The 22,148-nt window shown below is 39.1% G+C and overlaps 1 protein-coding gene across 1 annotated transcript in view; it reads right to left on the bottom strand.

The window, feature by feature from the left end:
- The window catches only part of LOC143917856 (uncharacterized), a 396,623-nt gene that overhangs the window by 10,305 nt on the left and 364,170 nt on the right, over positions 1-22,148 (bottom strand). Inside the window, exon 8 of the mRNA XM_077439464.1 lies at positions 5,157-6,306. Coding sequence (XP_077295590.1) covers positions 5,157-6,306 — 1,150 coding nt within the window. The remainder of the gene's footprint in view (positions 1-5,156; positions 6,307-22,148) is intronic.

Here is a 22,148-nt window from a genome sequence, read left to right as displayed (position 1 = left end):
CATTTTGCATGTACATAAACGTGCAGCCTGACCGATTCGGATAGTATTATTTTATGCACATTCGGTCGACCCCCTTATGGCGGAAAGATTCACCCCTCACTGTATAATTTCACGACGCGTCTAGATTTATCTGTCTGTGCCTTAATAATAATCCGTAACAAGTCACTTAAAGTCGCTATTTTTATCTTTTATGAAATATTGACCTGAAAATGCAGTAGAAAAAAAATAGGAAATTTATGGCGCGACTTTGAGGCACTTAAACTTTATTACTAACAGTCAAAAATAAATAGAATTTGAATGAAAATAGTGTAACGTAGGAATTCCGGATGTAAAGTGGTAAATTCCGAGTTTGTGGGGAATGCTGGGCCTGTTCGGACTACTGCATATCCGACCACTCGGCTACCTGCCTTTAAAAAGGGGCACACGCGCTGGACTGGATACTATCTAGCGAGCGGCATTTCCCAAGTCATATAATAAATGCTGTGAACCTACTTTGGCCTATCATTTGGATCCCTGAACCCACCCCAACGCAACAATAGTAAAAAAAAACGTATATATTTTATAACAACAACGATTAACCGTATAACCGGCTTCGGTTATCCCGAACGAAATATTCAACATCAATTCAAAATGCTCATATTATGCAAGTTTTTTATTTTAGGTTGAAACAAGACCTAGCACTTGAGTTTCCGTTTCGAACACATTTAAAATACCATCCCATGTATGTAAATGTACATGGAGTTGAATTCATCGGCCGCCGAAGAGATGCAAAACCCAAGAGAGAAATTCAGCGTGTGAGAATTTGTATACGGATCCGAAATAAATGGGTCAGCTGGGAGGTCATCGACACAATTCAGAACACTTAAAGTCGGAGAAGAAACCACGTGTGTACCGTTTAGGAAATTGGATCATCGATCAATGTGCAAACGGTTCGGATATCGAATGGCTATCCAAGATCACAGTCGAGAATATTGAATGCTCGGGTACATAATGGGATAACATTCCGAACAAAGAAGGTAAAATAGTTTCGTCATCAGAATGCAAATGACCGCAGCACGATGAAGAATGAAGTCGTGTTTCCCTTTCGGTCTTTATTATGCCAATCACGCCATGCTTCATACCTGTCGTCTTTTTCGAAATGCAAATATCTATTTCATGGCATTGTGTCTTGCGATGAAACAAATGGGCCAGAGCGCTAATGCAAATTAAATCGCCATTTTGCGCACCGAGCGGCACGTAAAGGTCAATTTATACTAATCGCACGGAATACATAGAGTGAAAGCGAAACGATCCGCAATAGCGAGAGCAATTTCTCACTGATTGCCTTTTTTTTTAGTACTGAAATCCGTCTATCACGGCTAGCCTACGGCGCAAAGACACTGAATCGAGCTGCACGGGCGCGTTCTTGGTCTCCTGTGGTGAAAAAGTATATCTCACACCGCAGGGATATTTTTTTGACAAGTTTCTCCTACATTTCTTTAAATATGGGAATCACCGTTATCGATAGCTGTCCGACCTGTATCAATACATGGATTTTTGGCCTGGGTGCCATAGCATAGAATACACGGACTAAGTTTTTACTGGCTTTACTTCACCAATCTGTCTGACAAAATTCCTACATTCTTCCGATCGCTTTTAAACTTTCCTATTTTGCCAGTTTTACCCGCGAATAAAGATTTAATTATATAATTGATATAATAAAGATAAATATAATTGATAAATATTTAATTATATAATTGAATATAGATATAATTGCTTCCGCCAATTCATTGATGAAATATAATCGTAATAAACAGGTTTAAGAATCCAAAAAAATTTGGAGACGGTGACAGCTAACCCTTTGCCACTAGCCTGTAGCCTTATATGTTTGACTTTCCGCCCCCCACTCGTTTTGTCAGATTTTAATTGTTTAAACGCTTATCTATAACTTTATCTTTTTCACACTCTTATAAATTTTGCATTATTATATGTGCAAAACTATCTTCAAAAAAAAAAAAAAAAACCACGTGCCGCGTGCCTCTTTGTCTGTCCACTCAAAATGCTCGATTTCATTTAGTCAGAACATCTTAGCAGAATCGGGTATTTTTCTTCTTTCATCCAAGTTGATTTTGATCCATATATTTTGAGTGAGGATTAAAAGAATTGAACGATTTTGAAACGAAGAAGAATAACAATGATGAGAATTATAACTGTCTATAAATTTACAAAAAAAAGCCTTTCGATAAAGGTTATTAATTTCAATAACACTTGAGTCACATTTTTACTCTTATGTTATTCATATCGTGCTTTTGAGTCAGTCAGTGTTAATTAACATTCTGATTACATAGTTAGAGAAAAAAGGTGGAAGCAAAAAAGTTTTTGCATCTTGCAAAAAATTATAGAAAAAAAATAAGCATTACAATTCAACTACATTCCTATTTTTTTTATTTGTCAGCATATAATACTATCCTAAAGAATTCTTGCACTGGCCTAAAAACTGATCGGTTCGACTTTCAGGATCCTAATTTATGAGATTTCTTAATTTGATTGGCAGAAATGAGAAGTCCAATGGTAGGAATACACTGAATCGTAGCGCATGGACGTGCTCGTGATGTTGAAATGGGATTTTATTTTATTTATTGAAAAATCAACAGACAACTCAAGTAGAAAAGCATGGATGGGCGTATCTTCATGTAATTTTATCAACGTTATCGATCAATGTCAAGCCTCATATCAATATAAGGATAAAATATCACCGAAAAGTTTTCGGTGATATTTCTATATTTTCGAAAACAATCGAGAGTTTTGCCAAGGATTGTGATGGCGTACAAAACTATCTAAAAAACAAAACACGCAAGTTGTACCATTCGTGTCAGCACTTTAAGGAAGGATATTCAGAAAAACTTGTCAGTTGCAAAATTGTAGGTCTTCTTTCGTGCATATTCAAAACAAAGTATTTCAAAAAGAATTAATGGTTGGTTACATTATGAAACTCCAGAGAGGGTTCTACTTGACGAGTGTTTCTAAATACACATAAATTCTCATATAATTCTCGCTCGGTTTTATCCCGTATCGTGAGATGTTAGAGTATTTCATTGCCTCGGAACATAATCGACGGAAGATTTGTCAAATAGATTATGAGATTAAACCACTTTCGTATTTTTAGTCGTGTCGTCGACAGATTTTCTGACGAAATTGGCTCCTGAGCTCTTTTTACAAGCTTCAATCTGTTAGTTCAGTGACATTTCTGCCCGTCAAAAAATTGTGATTTGATTTTTTATCTAGTTATACCATCGGTATAAAATTTATAGATAGGCCCTTCCACAGAAATGTGTTGACCTAAAACCTGCACAAAGGCGGGGGGGATTGGAGGGGTTCGGAAAGTTAAGGGCGAAATCACACAGGAAGGAACGTGTTACATGGTTTTTTTAGATATATGGCATGCCCAGCACATATTCATGGCACGCCCTGGAATGTTTTCGGTAAAATTTTATCCTTGCTTGACAGTGATCGATAACGGTGTATCCCATATTTGAAAAAATGTAGGAGAACCCCCATAACGGGGAGCCAAGCACACGACGTGTCGTTCTTCCCTGTGTGATTTAGCCCTAAAAGTGCGAGGAATATTGGAACCAAACCCAATTTTTTTGCTACTTTTTTGCGTTTTTGGCGAGTGAAGGGGCATCGATACATTATATATGGATACAGATAACCACGGTTGATGAGCGACTTTGGATCCCTTTTTAAGATAACATTTTTAGCGAATTGAGGCGCATCTGTAAATTATATATCGAGGAGTTATACATATTAGACATATTCCTTCCGGTGTCCCACAAGGGTCGCATTTAGGTCCCTTATTCTTTTTACTCTATATTAATGATATCTCATACATCTTCAAACATTCCATTATACTTCTTTACGCTGATGATTTAAAAATTTACAAACCAATATACACCATAGACGATTGTCATAAGATACAAGAAGATCTAGATAGATTCTCTATATATTGTTTAAATAATGATCTTTTTATTAATCTAGAAAAATGCTCTATTTTAAATTTCACTAGAAATAAGTCAATTATTACTAATCAATATCAATTAAATCATTCAATCCTTAACACGTCATCTTCTTGGTGTAATACTCAATAATAAACTAGATTTCTCTGAACATATTTCTTTTATTACCAACAAAGCATTTAAATCTCTTGGATTCCTACTCCGCTCTACAAAACCCTTTAATGATCCTTATGTACCAAAATTACTTTATTTTTCCTTTGTAAGGTCTCACCTTGAATTTGCCTCAATTATCTGGTCACCTTTTTATTTATCCCATATTAATTGTATTGAGTAAGTTCAAGAAACTTAAATTTATTAAATCCTTACGCTACCTTTTTCCTACCTATACCCATTCTACTGTTTCCGACATTTTAAAAATCTTTCTGTCAGGCGACGACATACTGATGCTATATTCTTCTTTAAGCTCATAAATGGTTTCCTTGATTGTTCTGATTTACTGAATAAGGTTAATCTCAGAATCCCAGTTCGGTACTCTAGACGCGTTGCACTCTTTTCACTTGATCATTTCAATACTAATTCCCAAAAATATTTTTATCTGCAGCGCGTTTATCGTATGTTTAACGGAGAGCTGAATGAGGTTGATCTATTTGGTATTTCCCTACATCAATTCAGGCCTAACATCAAGAGAATCTTGACCGATTGATTCATTTCTTCTCCTATTCTATTTTTCCAATATTTCCAATATTTTTATACTTTAGTTTAGTTATGTAATGTGCTATTTAATCATATTATAGCTTTCATTCTTTTCCTTTTCATTTGTTTATTTTGTATTTACCTTTTTCATTTGTTTTATATTTGTAAATTTTAATTTCTTCTTATATTCTATTTTATAACCTTTTCCAAATATTTTAATACTATAGTTTAATTATGCAATGTTCTACATATTTTGTCAAGCCTTTATTCTTTACTTTTTAATTTGTTTTCCTCATATTTATCTTTTTTATTTTTGTAAAAATCTATTATTGGACTCGGATGTTACATATATTATTTATTTACTATTTGTTTTTTTTATACATATCTATGTACATCCTGTCTGTTGATTTTTCAATTAATAAAATAAAAAATAAAAAATATTAGTGAAGAGGATCTAGGGGGTTATACCTTAGCATGCGATCGTGTCGCTCCCTGTCGATGTATTCATCCGGATACCGCTTGGGCCAGATGAGGTCGTGCGGGGCGTAGAGCGAGGGCGGAGGCGGCAGATGCATGAGGGGCGCCTGCGGGTAGTGCGCTAAGGGCGGGGGCGCAGCCGGCTGATGGGGCTGCGAAGCCGCCGCCTGGTGAGCCGCAGCCAGCTGATGCTGATGCTGGTGCGGATGCTGATGCTGGTGTTGGTGCTGGTGCTGATGCTGGTGCGGCAACTGGTGCTGCAGCGGGAGCTGGTGGGGCAGCGGATGGGGATGGGGATGCGGATGGGCGTGCGGATGCGCCATCAGCAGGGTGGGCGGCGGCGTGCTCGCGGCCGCGGCGGAGGCGGAGGCCGAGTGCAGGTGCCGACCGGCGACGGGGTTGGGGTTGGGGTTGGGGTTGGGGTTGGAGTTGGAGTTGGGGATGGGGGTGAGGGTGGGCGTTGGGGTGCAGGTGGAGGTGGCTGAGATGGTGGCGCTGGCGGTGTCGTGCTCGTCGGTGGCGCTGAGCGCGCTCGACCGCGAGCCGGACCTCTCGTCGCCCGAGGCGCTCCTCAGGCTGCTGACTCCGGAGTCGCTGCGATCGTCCGGGAAGAGGCGGCCGCCCTCCTCCATCCTGGCGACATCCCGATCGTCCCGTCGGCCGACGCTGATGGCGCCCACGGCGCCCACCGCAGCCGCCGCCCCCGCAGCCGAAGCCGCAGCCGCAGCCACAGCCACAGCCGCCACGGCCGCGTCTTCCAGCGCGCGCGCCGCCCTCACTTCATCGCCGCCCTCGCTTCTGCCCCCCACCCCCGACGCTGCTGCTACCGCCGTCACGCGCGTCTCACTTCCACTTCCACTACTGCTACTGCACGCCACTTCCTCCACTTCACACTCTTCGCCTTCTATCACTACACCTCTATCCTTATCTTCTTCCTTTGCCGCGCACTTCTCGATCACTTCCGACACTGGCTCGTCGGCGATCACGATCGCACTTTCCGAGGTATCTTCTTTATCCTCTACGATTTCGCACTCCGGCGACACGGCCGGTTTCGACAATTGTTTCACTTCTTTTTCGATCACTTTCACACTTTCAGACACTTCGCCATCGTCCTTCCGCTTTTTGGCGACTTTCTTCGATTCTGCAATGAAAAACAAACAACAATGAATCATTTTGTTTTACATATCAATTTAGTATAATATAGATACAAACTACATTTTAATAGTGTCGATTAACTTATATGTTTCTAAGCCCGCTTTAACCTTTTGAGTAGTGAGTTAATTTGAACACCAGAAACGAGTTTTTTTTTCGGAATCAACTGACTTGAAAAATCCGAGCGAAGACTCTTATTTTGTGGGAAGTTTTAAAGTTGACATATTTCGCTCGATTATATGATTGATTTATTGCCCGGCGGCGGTTTTGCCTTGCATCTCGAACCAAATTCTCTCGAAAATAAATCTATAATTTTACGGTAAATTATTTTTATGAGGGTCAAATGAAATAAATTTAGTCAGAGGTTTCAATGTTATTCGTTCGGAACATATTTTATAGTTTTTACATGTGGAAAATATTACTTTAGAAAAAAAATTGTCATCATGTTCAGTCATAAAAATTTAACTGGCTTTCACGCCTCGTTAAATTTGGTTTCTTTATTCGAATACAAAAATATATATACACAAGAGTGAAAGAGAAACCTCAGCAACACTTGAAAAAAAACGAGATGCAAATATGTCGAACAATGAGAGAGGTAGAGTATTTTGAGTGATTGAACGTGTCAAACCGTACGAGTACGGTCGTACTCTGGCGGGGCCATTTTACTTTGCACGTACCCGTACGGCCGTACTCCTCAAAGGGTTAAAGGTCACGGAATTTGACCCTTAAAGCCCTCAACATGAGGCCACCCCCCCCCCCTCCGACGAATACAGTCCAAGGGACCCTTTCGTCGGAGAACGAGACGGTTGTTCATGAATATCGCACAAGAACAACCGCACATCACTGTTCTAATAAAAAAACCACACTGTACATAACCAAGTACAAAATTAACAACAACGCATGAACACATAAAGCGCGCATGCGGTAGGAAACAAAACCTGAGATGTGCCGTGCGAATGAGATGTGCCACGCACACCTCAAGTAAACATACATGTACGCATGATTATGCGTGCATAAGCACGCAAGCACGCACACACACACACACACACACACACACACACACAAACACACACACACACACATAAACCACAAATACACACACACACATAAACCACAAATACATACACTCACCTAAAAAGCAAACGCACACTCACACACACATTCACAGAATATAATATAAAAAAAAAAATAATAATAAATAAACACATAAATGCCTTTGCAATTAAGTGGAGTAGTAGCATCCGGGGGAACACAGCTTCCCAAAGCATTCCGCGAACTTTTCGAAAGCTCTAAACGATGCTTATATGTATATGTTACACCGAATCCGTGAAATTGTCTAATACACGCATTCGGCAAGAGAATTGCCGAATGCGTGAAAAATGCAAGCATGTTGCCCAGTTCACGTATTCCGTAAATTCTTTGGCGAATGTGTATATTCGGCAAGAATTTGTCTGCTCAAAGCATGGAGTCGGCAAATAGACAGCAGCGCTCCGGTGTTGTTTTTTAGAACTGGACAGCGTGGACAAGTGTCAAAGTGACAGCTGAATGAGGATGTTTAATTTAGTTTAATTTACATATTATTATGTATAATATGACTACATACATATGTTTCGATCATCTCATATGACTTATACATAAATTAATGCCATTTTTATACATTTTGATCAATATTTTAACAGTGAAACATATGTATGTAGTCATATTATACATAATAATATGTAAATTAAACATTCTTATTAAGCTGTCACTTTGACACTTGGTTATAATATAACACGCTGTCCAGTTCACGCATTCGGCAAAGAATTTACGGAATCCGTGAACTGGGCAACGTGCTTGCATTTTTCACGCATTCGGCAATTCTCTTGCCGAATGCTTGTAATAGACAATTTCATGGATTCGGTGTAACATATATATATATTCAAAAGTAGGATTTTCAAATATGTATGAAAACCTACAAAAAAAGGTGAGAATCATTTATCTTTTAACCAAAGAGTTTTTATTTTATTTTCAATAAATCACGTACACTCGTCTTACAGATTGCTCCAAAACGACGAGTGCACTACACGAGAAACAAAATATAAATAAATACATGATATTATACATTCTTAAAATAAACATACAGAGCTGTTTCGTTTAAGCATTAAGAACCGTTCCAATGAAAATTATTTAAATTAGCAATTCCATGATTCTGGTTAACTTAGGTTATAGCTAAACTCGTACAATTGTACCGTACGAAATGAGGGGGTGGGAGGCGCCAAAGTCGTCACCACATCGTTGAATTTTGAGTGCAACGAAAATCCAGTTTTTTGGTGTAATAATAAATGCAAAGATGTTATTCCAAACTTAAAAATTGAAATTAAAAAAAATGGACAATTGGGAAGACTTTTCATTTAGCAGTAAACTATAAAAATATGAATTTTCATAAGGAACACCGCTAAAGCTAAAAGTTCATTTAGTAATTCATTCATTAAGTAATTCATTTAGTTTCAATTGAAACCGAGTTCCTGAATTTAGCATAATTAAGAATTTTTGAGGGAAAGCGGGGGTGGTGGAGCTATATTCAAACCGTGGATGCAACTTTTTCTTCATACTACTCTGTATATGTATAAATTTGAAATTATATTCAATCCAACAGTGCTGAAAAAATGATTTTTAATTTTTTTGAAATATTTTATAAGCAACTTGTACTAAAAAAACCAGTTCATTTCCGGCCGAGTTCATTGTCAGCTTCGGCAAAATCAAGCAAATACTATTTAAATAAAACTAATTCAAGAATGTGCTGTGATTTGCCCTAAAGCCCTTCTCCCAAAAAATCCTCGTTCACAATATTTTATTTGTCCGATTATTTGAAACCAAAGTGAAATTTTACTTCCATATATCTGAGGAGAATCAGAGAATCGATAAATGCACGTCCTCGACATTCTTTCAAAGTCAACAAAACTTCGAACTCCGCACCGACGAACGTGCAGATAATCAAATTTCCCTACGCTTTTCAAAACCAAACAAAACCAGCGTGAAAAAATCCGACGCAGAAACGAGCGCAGCGTTATCTACGTAATTAGGGGTAAATGACCCCCGCGACGACAAGTGCAATTCCGACGCGTTTACACGACAAAGGAATCTAGATCACAATAGCGCTCGAATTGGGGTCTACGAATCCAATAAATCGCTAAACGTCAATTCGGCCGCGTGCCACCGACCGGCACACGGCAACAATCGAGGAAATCGAGAAAACTGTTGTGGAATTTGTAGAGCATTTGGCGCGCACCCAAAGACGCCGCAGAATGCGGACGTCTCTGCGGAAAACAGACTGAGACGCGCGCGGGCCTGGGAAACTTCCCAAACGCAAAAAAAGAAAACAAACCCACTGGAAGCGGGGGAGGAGAGGCGGGGAAGAGAGGGGAACCGCATCACGATTTCCAACTCGATCCATCGCCGGTGAGCGATTGTTTGCAAATGGCCGAGACGCAATCTCTCGTAATGGCCGCATTGTCACGTCGAGACTGGCGTAATTTACGGATAAAGCCTAACGAAGATGTGCGCTTATCCGGCGTATGACGACAGAGTAACGACGTGACTCACGTTATAATAGTCCGTATCTATTTTTATGTGAGAACGACAATGTCGTATATTCATCCCATCTTAATTCCACATTGTGTATACGAAAAATGCCTCATGTCAAAGGCGACTCCCCCGGGAGGGGTCATGCGTTTGCCGAAAGCGACGGCTTCCGGTATCTGGAATCGAATTGGGGGAAGGGAAACAATTGCGACGTAATTACGAATCAACCACCCCATTAACTCGTATAATATAAAATGTTACGCCAGGTACGTGTGTGTTCGCCTATGGCTCGTGTCGAACGGTGTACTCATAAACCGTGACCTCTAATGCGAACGTAGACTTTCATTGCAACATCGAGCGCATTATACCAGAAAGGCCAGACAGATGCAAGATTAGAAAGTCTTGTGTGAGGTGAGACAACAAGTCTACAAACATCACTGGTTTCCGAAACCCGACTGGCTTTTGCAATTTTGCTCGAAAGCAACGTTGTGGTAGAATTTTCATATTTTACGTTTTTTTACTGAATCGTCAGGTTATGAATAAATATAATTTTACCAGTTGAAGCGCACAACCTTTTCTAAGAAAGATTTCGGGGACTTGATGTTTTCAGACAAATCGTCAGGCTTATTCAATCGAATTTGTAAATAAAATATAGTATAGTTGTATAGCCTGACCCTTATATTTACCAGACGTCTCTATTTTTAATGAGATTGTCAGGAGTTCTAAAAATAAACCCCAGAACACAGTATATATGTACACAATAAAAACTTAAAATATCACCAGGGCGGAAACACACGGCACTTGATTTTTTTTAGATATGTACTTTAAAACATGTGAAAAAAAAATGAGCCGTGTCGGGCATTCATGGAACGCCCGGCGCGGCACGTCCCGCCCGTTGGACATTTTTCGGTAAAATTTTATGCTTGTTGTATTTATCCTTGCTTGACAGTGATCGATAACGATGTATCCCAAATTTGAATAAATATAGGAGACCACCCACAGCGAGGAGCCATGCATACAATGCGCCGTTCACCACTGTGTGTTTTCGCCCTTATTGTTATTTAGCCATATTATGTAGGAAAAAAGTTTGTGGAGTTTCTTTCATGACAAAATACGAAAGTCACAGATTGTACAAAACTTTTAATTGATTTAGAAGTCAACATTAACGAGTCATCTTGTAAGGCAAAACCTTTTAAAATCAACTTCTAAGTTGAAACCCGACATCTAGTCTTTCAACATGCCAGGTGCTCTCTCCATCTGCGTTCAGCCAAAGTCAGGACAAGACAATTTCCAGAATCCTTTCAAAATTTATGTTTGAGCGTGAAAATTATTAGTTTATCGTGTGTACAACGCCTAAAAGTTAGACCACTATAAATATAGTACACAGGTCAGTTCCGTGTAATCATTTTAAGCTGTGAGCTTATATTCTCACATAGCTTCCGGACAATTTGCAACAAAAACACGAGACTAATCCGCACATGCTGGAATTTATGCGAAGGAAGGAGCAAGATATATACTCTCGCACTACAATGAGAGATTTACGATCGGAGCATAGTGGCACAGTTGTAGGACAAATGTGGTGGGTGTTAAAGTGTATTTTTTATTCGGTATGACATCATTTGCATGCCGCATGCACCATCGAAGACCACAACGACGACGACGGTGATTCAGAAGGAACCGTTATGAACCGGTGCTCCACATTTGGTCGAGCCACAGCCAGGCAGGCAGCATTGCGAGCCGCTCGTAACTTGTCGTGTAAACCGATCACACAGATATACATATCACAATCCCACCACTCTAGGCTACGGTACAGAGACGTGTAGGGGATTCCGCGACGAATATAGATGGAAGTTTAGTGGATGGTGCGATCGATACGGTACGACCAGGAATGCAGTGTGCGGCAGGTGCAGAGAGTATTCTCCCTCCCCGAATTGCAGGGGTGCATTTCGGAGGGGTCGTGGATTGACGTCTTGCGCCAAAACAAAACGCCATTCGGGTGGAGGGGGGTCTAGGTGTGCTAGGTGGTGCACGACAAAGGGTGAATTTGCAATTCGATGCACACCCTCATTAGTCTGAGCCAGTTAGCGAATCTGCTCTGCGCATACTGAATGCTTTGTGAATGCCGACATTTTGATTGTGCGGCGTGTTGTTTCTTCGGTTGAAAGTCTCTTTTTCTTAAGCATTACTTCACAATAGACTCAACCCTCGTCAATATTTCTCTGTACCTGCTTTCATTTCTCCCCTATTCAAATTACACATTCCTGGGTTATCTCTTAATACCAGTGACATTCAATTTCGACTTTTCACCTCAGTTGGTTCACTTTTATATACATTCTTGGTTTTTTAATACGGATATTACACTGTTTGATTTGCAGTTTTTTTCTCTGCAGCTGTGTGTAGTCAAAGATTAACTAAACTAACAGTCATATCATAATATAAGGTGCTATTCGATAGCATTTTCAACGACTTTTCGAAGACAATTTGCAAAACGCTACTACCATCTGAGGGAGCGTTATCGCTTTGAATGTAAATATTGTCTGAAGAAAATCTATATACAGAGTTATAAAAAATTTGGCCTGTATCACATTTATATACATAAAAATTACAATTGAATCCCTAAATTCATTTGTAAAATTGTAACACTCAACCGCACAAAAATAGTGCGTCGTTGAACGTAGCTGTATCCATTACCTGGCTCCAATTTACACAAATGCCATTAAAATGGCATTGATATAATCCAGCGTTGGTCACAATTGCCGTATAACAGCCACACTTTTTTAGCACCTCGACACTCATCTTCACACAAATAATGCAACATTGTGACGAACGTTCCAAGCGCACAGATCCGTTACACTAAATCCATTGTTGTGGCACTGGTATTATTAAAATCTTCCATTTCCTTGCGAACACTTTGATTATCCACTGTTACGGTACAGATTGTATCACTTCTGACACTGGAACACGTTATACAACAACGGTGATATCACTCGCGTAAAAAAATGACAAAGCGATGCAGCAAAACGCGAAGCACTCGGATGAATCCGCAAAGAAATCGATATCGTTGAACTTTTATTGCTGGGAGAAATCGACCCGGATTACAAGAGCACTTTCGTTTCGTGTCGGCCGACAGTGAAAAAGATAAAATGCGATCAGATAGATATAAGCGATATCGAACCGAGCAAAAATAAAAAAAGCAATGCGATGATTATTCACATTCAGTATAAACGGAAGTTTGCGGTCTCGCGGGCGCGATAAAGATTTTTTTTTGGTAGAAACTATTTTACTGAAAAAAAATGTCATAACCGCGAATGTGTGACGAACGCGATGTTTAAACCGCGAATGACTGTTGAAACGTAATCAATATTAATGTCGAACATCAAAAAAACAACATCATAATCGAACGAGTTCCGTTGAATGTGAGGGGAAGTTTATCCCACACTTTTTCTTCGTGAGACATACGAAAGTCATTTTCCATTTGTTTTATTTGAACAAAAAATATACACAGTATTACAGAATTTTCCGACATTCTTGGAACAAAGAATATAAATATATATATATAGATAGCATTACAGAATTTTCCGACATTCTTTGAACAATCAGAACTAAGCTTTTAAGCTAGAATCCCGTTACTGACAATTCAATAGGACATAGTCGATCAGTTAATACAATTTTATCAACACGAGAGTACCCAACAAAAGACTCAATTGCTTAAGAACTCGTTTAGAAAAGATTAAGCGATTGCGTATTTTGCCGTAGTTAGAGAAAATGCTAGCTTTTGAACACTAATTAATGCCAATGAAAGTTGTTCAACAGTGATTTATATACTGCGTTGAAGTCTTATCAAGTTGTATCAAATTAACGCATAGAGCTAAGCTTGACAAGTATACTTAACGGTACTTTACGGTTTAACGATATTGTCTCATTTGTAAATAATAAAGGTTCACACTGAATAGAACCCGAGCAATCACAAAGAGTCCAGCGTTTTAAATAAAGCAAAGAATTATTTCACAACTGATTGTCTGATCACTTCTTCTATTTTGAGAATTATTTACTTGAAAAAAAACCATTGCAAGGCGCCTGCATCACTTGAAAGTTCAACTCGAGAGAGTGAGTGCTCGAAAATAAGCCACATAGTTTTTTCGGTCATTCAAAATGGCGACTATAAATGATTTAAGCGGTAAATACATTTCAAAATGGCGACACTGTGATTCATTTGTTTTTCGTTTAATTTAAATAATGATTATCGTTTAAGCGTTTGATTCGTATTGAGAAAACTAGAAACGTTCGATTAGAAAAAATCCAACAGTCGGGAGACGAAAAAACACATCCCGGACACAGCCGGGCGTTCGAATTAGGAAACGAATCAAAATCGACAATGGCCGTACGATGAACGCTCGAGTTATGTGCAGTCGAACGCGGAAAGTTAACCTTGAACGGCTAACGAACTCGCCGAACGAATCAATATGACAAATTTAAAATATACACAATTATAAGTTTGCACATAGTAATGCGCACAACAATAAAAGAAACGTTTAAATTCCAAAAGTGTGGAAAATTCGCACGGTCGCTTCGCGGCGGTGGCGAGAGATGGCGCGCGCGTCGCATATTCGAAACTCACTTCCAGTCGCCCACTCGCCACTCGCCACTCGCGCATCGACACTAAACACATACGTATATACATATCTCAATATGTGCAAATTGAGTTGGAACGGATCACTAGAGTCGTCGAAATGGCACATTGCACTAAATGGGTGGTGGGTGGTTGGGTGGTTGGTGGAGCACAATAATCCAAAGGTGGTCGAAGCGAAGTAACTAGTAAGTACCTGCGATGTACGAAGCGGTGTGGTTGTGGTTGTGGTTGTACGTAGTACGTGGTTTAGTATCCAAATAGTAAGGTATCCGTATCCAGAAGCGGGGTTATGTAAGAACGGGTCGGGTCGGGCGCGGAATAAAATGGCGCGTTCAGTGGTCGTGTCGCTTTCGACTCGTCTCGAACAGAGTAGACGTGGAGTGAAGTGAAGTGAAGCGAGGAGAGAGCGCGCACGTCCGACCCGTAGCGACGGCGCGGCCGACTGGCGGGGCGCGGCGGGGGCGCAACAAGTGACACTAACCAGAGAGAGACACACTGCTCCGCGTACGGCGCTGTCTCGCTCTCGCGCTCACACACGCCACCAGTCGCGCCAACTCACTTCCCCCGCGGCCAAATGACCATATACTTTTTCGGTGGAAATCGGTGCAAAAAACTCACACAACACCCATACTCTCCCCTTCCCTTCACTTCACTTCGCTTCCCTTCCCTCTCCTCTCTTCTCGTTGCATAACAAAAAAAAACACACATACACACACACACTCTCAAACCGATTAAAACGCACTCGTACGCCTGTTCTAAAATATGTAGACCGCCGCTCGCATTACATTATGTAAATGTGTAATCATTTTCGTGCCGAAGACGAACGGGAAAATGTTGCAAAAAATTTAAATGCACGACGGAGAATAAATATTCAAATGAGGAATCGCCCAGTGCAAATATATTAAATAATATAACTAGATAGAGTCGCAGTCTCGGCTGGCGCGGGAAAAAAAACCACCTTGACCGTTGCTAGTGTGTGTAAAAAATGTGCAATATTACGTACGCGTACGATTAAATGCATTCCTCTTTCGATTCGTATCGACGGCGATTATAATATAAATAATAATGAGCGTGCCGTTTTTGTACGATTGTCTGCTAAATTTACACAATTATCGCGAGCAAAAACAGGTTACGGAATGTGCGCGGTGATCCCGCGGTTTGCGTTATTATTTATCGCTTCCATGTGGAGTTAATTGCTGACATATTAATAAATTAAGAACCCATTGCGATACGAGAGCGTACCGCGTCAGCTGAAATACTTACGATGGAGTCACGACTTGTCATCTCCAGAAGGGAAATCGGCAAAGAGTAAAATACGAACGTACGCCGCGATTTAAAATCGAATTACATATTTTAAATAAAAGTTCGTTGAAAAATGACCATTGTAACGTAGGAAGTTTATTAGATGCACTTTGAACGGTGGACATCGATATAAAGAGGTATTCGAAAAGATCGATCGGGAGAAGTGCTTCGAAATAATCCACTTGTTTATTAAACAAACACACAAAAACGACACTCGACAATGAGCAAATGACTCCCGATTGTAATAACACGCCGACGACAATAAACAAACGCAAATATTTGTACAACATGATAAATTGAAACGTCGATTGCGACAAGAGCGACACAGATCCGACCGGGAGACGAACCGCTCATTAAAATGTGCGAGATTGCTTACGCAGAACATAAACAACACATCATCACAACAACAATAGTCAAATATCTTCAATATTTTACATATATTACATGTACGCGTGCGATAAGGCGTCTTATCGAAATGGAGGGCGAGAGCTTTCCACCGTTATCTCAAATATGTCAGTGTTCGAAACCGCTTGATAAAACAACATTGTGTGTTTATTAAATGGAGCAAAAGCCAACGATATGGGACCCGCTTCATTCGTTTCGTGTTTTTCGAAACCGCATCCGCAACTGAGAACGATTAACACGTTTACAACTCATTAAACGCGCATTCTTTTTCTACTACTTACTTAGTAAACTCGGCGACCTTCACGTGTCAACCCAGCCGTAACACTTTACCTCACTTGGGACATATACCAGCATATAAATGACCATCGAGGGAGACCTATCATCAGATTGCTTTCTAGTATGGTGATTTTGAAGTCAACAAAGAAAGCGAGCGCAGATCGCTAATGGAATATGTAATCGATTGTGACAGCGTATTAACTCAAATTGGAGCACTCGAATATGCAAATGTTTAGAAAAAAATTGTGGATCTTAAAGTGGACGTGTGTGATTATATAAAGGTGATAGCATTATTCCGAGTGAACGGATTTAATTAGCCGTTATTGGATGCTAATGATGGCAGACAAAGGGGAGACACGCGCGCCTAAACGTGACAAAATCCTTTACTTTTCTAATAAAAAAGGGGAAATCGTTTATACAACGCGCTAAAGAATGACGGACTTTTTGGTATGATGACCTTTCCTTGGCGACTTATCAAAAGCAGAAAAACTTGTTGTGTTCAAATAATGTCAAGCGGTCAAACCTTATCAATGACACGCTCCACACACAATATACGCTCAATCGAAACGAATAAATTTTCTTAAAGCCGTAATCAAAATATTTACTCCGACGTGAAAGCGAACCGACGATAAGACCCATAGAAAGAGCTGTGACCTTCATCATTAAAAAAAATGGTTTCCTATTACGACACATCGCATTTGAAACGGTGCGAATCGAAGATTCGTCAAGTTGTGAAACGTAGTACGGAGTGAAAGCAGTAACGGGAAAGTTGGCCACCGGAGAAGCTCTTTGTTCGAACCTTCCATTTAATACGCTGACGTGAAATATTTCAACTTGAATTAAATCAACGTACGTCGCGCTTTACATGGAGCGTTCACCTCTATTCAAATGTTGGGTAAATAGACTTTGATTCGTAGAGGGGGATTGAGGTATTGATGTGGGGTGGGTAGTTTCAGAAGGGAGAGGGTTTGTGATTGAGTGACTGCTACAGATAACGACCGAATTAAACGTAAACTACGATGTATGTATCTATATACAAGTTAGCAGACAAAGGAGACGTATAATAATTGATCATTCTTGCATCCACACCCAGAAGAAGTACACGGATACTGAGAATTTCAACTGAAATATTTAGCACTCAAAGAACACGTGTTTATTACTTAAACGTAGATAAAATTTTATTGCTAGATTGTAGATAAAAGCTTGCTGCTGTAGTTATCTATTACCAGCACCTTCCAGGAATAGGCGGTTCCAACAGAAAGAGCAACAGTTCAATTTAATAATGCAAAATTTGCTTGCTTCAAGGCTGGGTCAGGTGGAGTAGAATGACAATGCATAAACGTCTCGAGAATATGCATAAAAACAATGGACAAAACAACGTTGAAAGATTTTTGCCCACCAGCAGATTGAGTGGCTTTTATTCATAGCACAGAACATTAATCAGATGATCCTATTTGTGTTCGTCGTTTCTAAATGTTATCAAACAATGGACCGGACATTATAATCACGATATTATATGGTACATACATATATTATGCAATGAAGAAGTTCAGTTGTCAAAAGATTCTCGGAAATGAGGTTAAGACTGAGATATTTGAAACATAGGATCTCTGGATATGATATTTGACGATGAAGCTCTCCGCGTGTGAGCAGTTTAATGCGAATTTAGCTGGAACCAAAGTCTGGGTCAGGTGGGACAGGGTGACAGTAGCCCAGGTCCCTTCGATGGAAAAGTTCTGGGTCTCTGTATTGAAGAGCGGCAGACAAAGGAGAGTTAGAATGTTATGCCGAGGTATAATTGAGCATTTTAGAGTTGGAATTGAGTGGGCAAGTAACTGTGTGCGGATGTGTGCTAAGGAGCGTGAACAATGAGAGGTGCAACGGACCGCAACCCAGTAGTCGTTGGACGGAAGCGGTGGCTCGCGATGCGTCAACGCATGTTACTACTACTACTGTGACGCAACAACACACAGAACACCGAAGATTAACTGGTGAACAATAGAATTCCGGATAAATTAATGGTGGGTATGTGCAGAGAAGTGTCTGTTGTTCGTTCTACCGTTGCACGAGCGAATTCCGAAGAAACGGGCTCGCTCTTGTGCGCAGGTATGTTTAACATCTGAATAAACAACTACCACTTTCAATGTCGTACACATTTCATAATACAGTAAGTATGAGCGCCCCCCCCCCTCCAGTTATCTTCATTCGCTTCCAACATACGTGTTGTTGACTGTTTTTTTCATATGAAAGTTGAAAAACTTTCATGAAATCTTGCTGTTCAAAGAGTTTTGGGTCAGGTCTAATTCCGGTCTCGTTTGGATGATATTTCACTCTCGTAAAACTTGTAAAAGCTCGAGTAGTTTTATTGATCTTGTATACCTATATATTACTTATTTCAAGAAGAGAAGCAAGTATTAAGTCCTACAACTTACATAGATATGTACATTGCAGGAAAGTGGCACGTCTCATAGTTTAAAGCTTTGACTAAAATGTGGCACAATGAAAATTTTTAGGACAGATGTATCTAAATTAATATTTGCAAGCCTCTAAAGAGTAGCAAAATGAAGAAAACAAAAATAATTCCGAACAAAATTAAGAAATATGACTCCAGTAGTGGCGTGCCGTGGAAATCTCCCCGTTTTTATCGCACAGCCTTACTTACGTGCGTGCGAGCAGGATACAAGAAGCAACACGCCACTGCTCCAAATCCTAACAAATTCCGTATGTATCAGATAGTTTCCTATGATTTGTAGTTCACTGAAATGTGGAGGGACGGTGAGGATAAAGGTGCAGACACACAGTGGTACCCGCTAAGTGCTTTTTTTTTTAATAGTTTTGCACATGCAAAAAAGACTGCTTGATCAAATCTGTACCATCGCGTCCAAAACACTCCCATTTTGATGATATTTTAACTTTATATTGCATAGGTTTGACAGTGAATCCTATATTTGAAGACATATAGAAGAAACTTGTACAAATTAACAATCACATGAATATACGCTCATCACAGCTGGAAACCACGTGCGCGTCCCGCGCTGCACTTTAGAGTGTGTTTTTACTGTAAGTCAAATTTATGGCTCTATTAACCAAACAGTCAAATGAATCATTGTCTTTTTGCATATTTTATTTCAAATGGTTTATGTTTCGCATTGATAAACGTTTTTAGTGTTCGTTGCAAGATAAAGCACTCTCGAATAAAAAGAAAGTATTGGATAGTAGTAAATTGCTAGGCAATTTCCACTCGATTTGCCAATACAGCGAACTGGGAAAAAGTTATTTATCTTTAAATAAAGTGGAATATCAAACGTAAACACAATTTAAAGTTATGTACATTCCATACCGGTTTCGACCGTAATATACTTTGGAAAACATTATCATAAACGACTTTCGATGAAAAATAAAAACAACCAAAACACAAATACAAACACAATTCAACTACATAAATACTGTAATAATAAACAAACATGTTTTGAACGTGATTTTCCCAGTGGCAGTGCGATATCATTGTTGTGTGCTAAAATGCTAACTACAGATATACACATGTATCATTCGATGACGACGACAACGATTAGAGATTATTATTGTTAATGCACTGATATTGCATATTTGTCTGTGGTGACAAAAACAGACAATTACGAGGAAGATAACAAGATTCGAACGATAATAATAATAAACAAAATGTATAATATATAATAAAAAAAAATCGCTTGCGTAATTCATTCATCGTGCAAATTCTCCGAGATATATAATTTATCGATCTGGGACGAGCTGTTAGAAATGAGGGGGAAGCTTGCCAAGATAACCGAAAGTCCCATCCCGAATTTTGGGACGTTTCGCTGAATCACCGAAAATTCTGATGATTCGTACGAAACGAGACGGCTAAAAAAATCGCATCTATTGAATGTCAAAATCGAAATAACACGAAAACGAGTCATACGAGTTTATATCTAGTTTAAGTTAGAAGCCAGCTTACCCAAGCATTTTTTACATGCTTACATATTTTTATTTATACCCTCATACACTTATAGACCATCTGCAGCGTCTGTAGACATAACACGTAATACTACTTTTTACATTTTGAAAACATCTGACTACTACAAAAGTACAAAAGAAAAACAAAATTCTAGAAGAACATATAAAGGTCACAGGGAGAAGAGAGCATGTGGTTAATTATACGAACCATCACACAACTATATACTTATATGTAGACAGCTTTTGGTCTTTGGAAAAGTTTTTAGACTGGTTTATATCTACAAATATAGGTATAGCTAATCCTAAGCTTCGACTACAATCTGCTCCAGATCCAGTAAAATGGGTTATGCATGCTCTGTTCGACTTGGATCAGTTTCGAGCAAATAAAACTAGTCTTCTTACGACTCCGGCAAGCAAAGTGTACAGTATTCTTAACAAATGGAATAATTGCACTGATGAAATCGAATGCGATCATCAATTTTCAAGCTTCTTACACAACGAATCAAGGAAATCGAGTGGCATTGCAAATTTCGTTTACGCGTTACACATATTTTCGCACACGCCAGCGTAACTTCCGTTAATTTCAATACACACACACACATGCTAAATTGGCAATTTCACCCGAAAGCATATTTATATTAAATTAAAACGAGATTTTTGAGATTACCTCCTCCCCATTTCCTCCTCGATGCTGTTTCTTTCGACTACCAGTCGGATTAAACGTAGCAATTTTCCGATTATAGAGAAAGGTTGTCAGTTTGCGACCGGTTATACTCGTTTTTCGTGAACCTGTTTTAGAGCAGAGAACGAATACACACACTGACGAATGCTATTTTAGCAGTAATTGATGATCCGTTCGATTTGCAACGAGGAAAAAAACAACGAGATTGATAACCGAGATAGATACGCAATGGTGAGCTGTCGTAGGTGGACACTTGACCTCTACGTTTGACCACGTTTGAATTAATTGGACAGATCGTTTGGAAGAAGTGACTTTTTTTTTAGCAAATTTCTATATTAGGTAACAACAATATGAACCGTAAGCAATGAGCATACGCCTACTGGATTACAAAGTCATAATGAAGTTCTCATAGCCATAAACTAAAAACTTGTAGACTTTTTTTGAGAAGATGACTACATATGTATGTATATAATTGATACTGCTGAAAACTATCTCACTCAATATAAAACCATTTTTCTTTTCAACATCTTCCAATCTAGTGTTAATTTGTAAGTAAATTTAACTAACTACCTTCTGATTCAACAATAAAACTGGTTACGTTACAAACTGACAACGCTTGATGTCTATTAAATTATAGTAGTTTTTAATCATAGGATATTATTGCAAATTGGTTTTTGAGCTTTTTTTTTACTATTACGCTCCAAACACTACCATTAAAATAAGATATTACAAAAATTAACAAGAATAATAGTGTATAACAAATACACAATGATCGACGGATAGAATTGATGATAAATATAAGCGATACAAACCTCTTAAAAATCAATCATAGGGTGTTAAATTTAGTCAAAATAAATATCGGAAAATATTTTCTTTAAAATGACACATTTTTCAGATTTAAGATATTTAAAAATAAACATGAAATTTGGATGAAAAATCAAAATTGTCTTTCGTTTTTAATATTGTTATCATTTCATACTGTTTATTTCTTAAGGAGGATTCT

This window comes from Arctopsyche grandis, chromosome 10, assembly GCF_051622035.1.
Source record: "Arctopsyche grandis isolate Sample6627 chromosome 10, ASM5162203v2, whole genome shotgun sequence".
In the NCBI taxonomy this organism is placed as follows: domain Eukaryota; kingdom Metazoa; phylum Arthropoda; class Insecta; order Trichoptera; family Hydropsychidae; genus Arctopsyche; species Arctopsyche grandis.
This window is presented reverse-complemented; position numbering and strand designations above follow the sequence as displayed.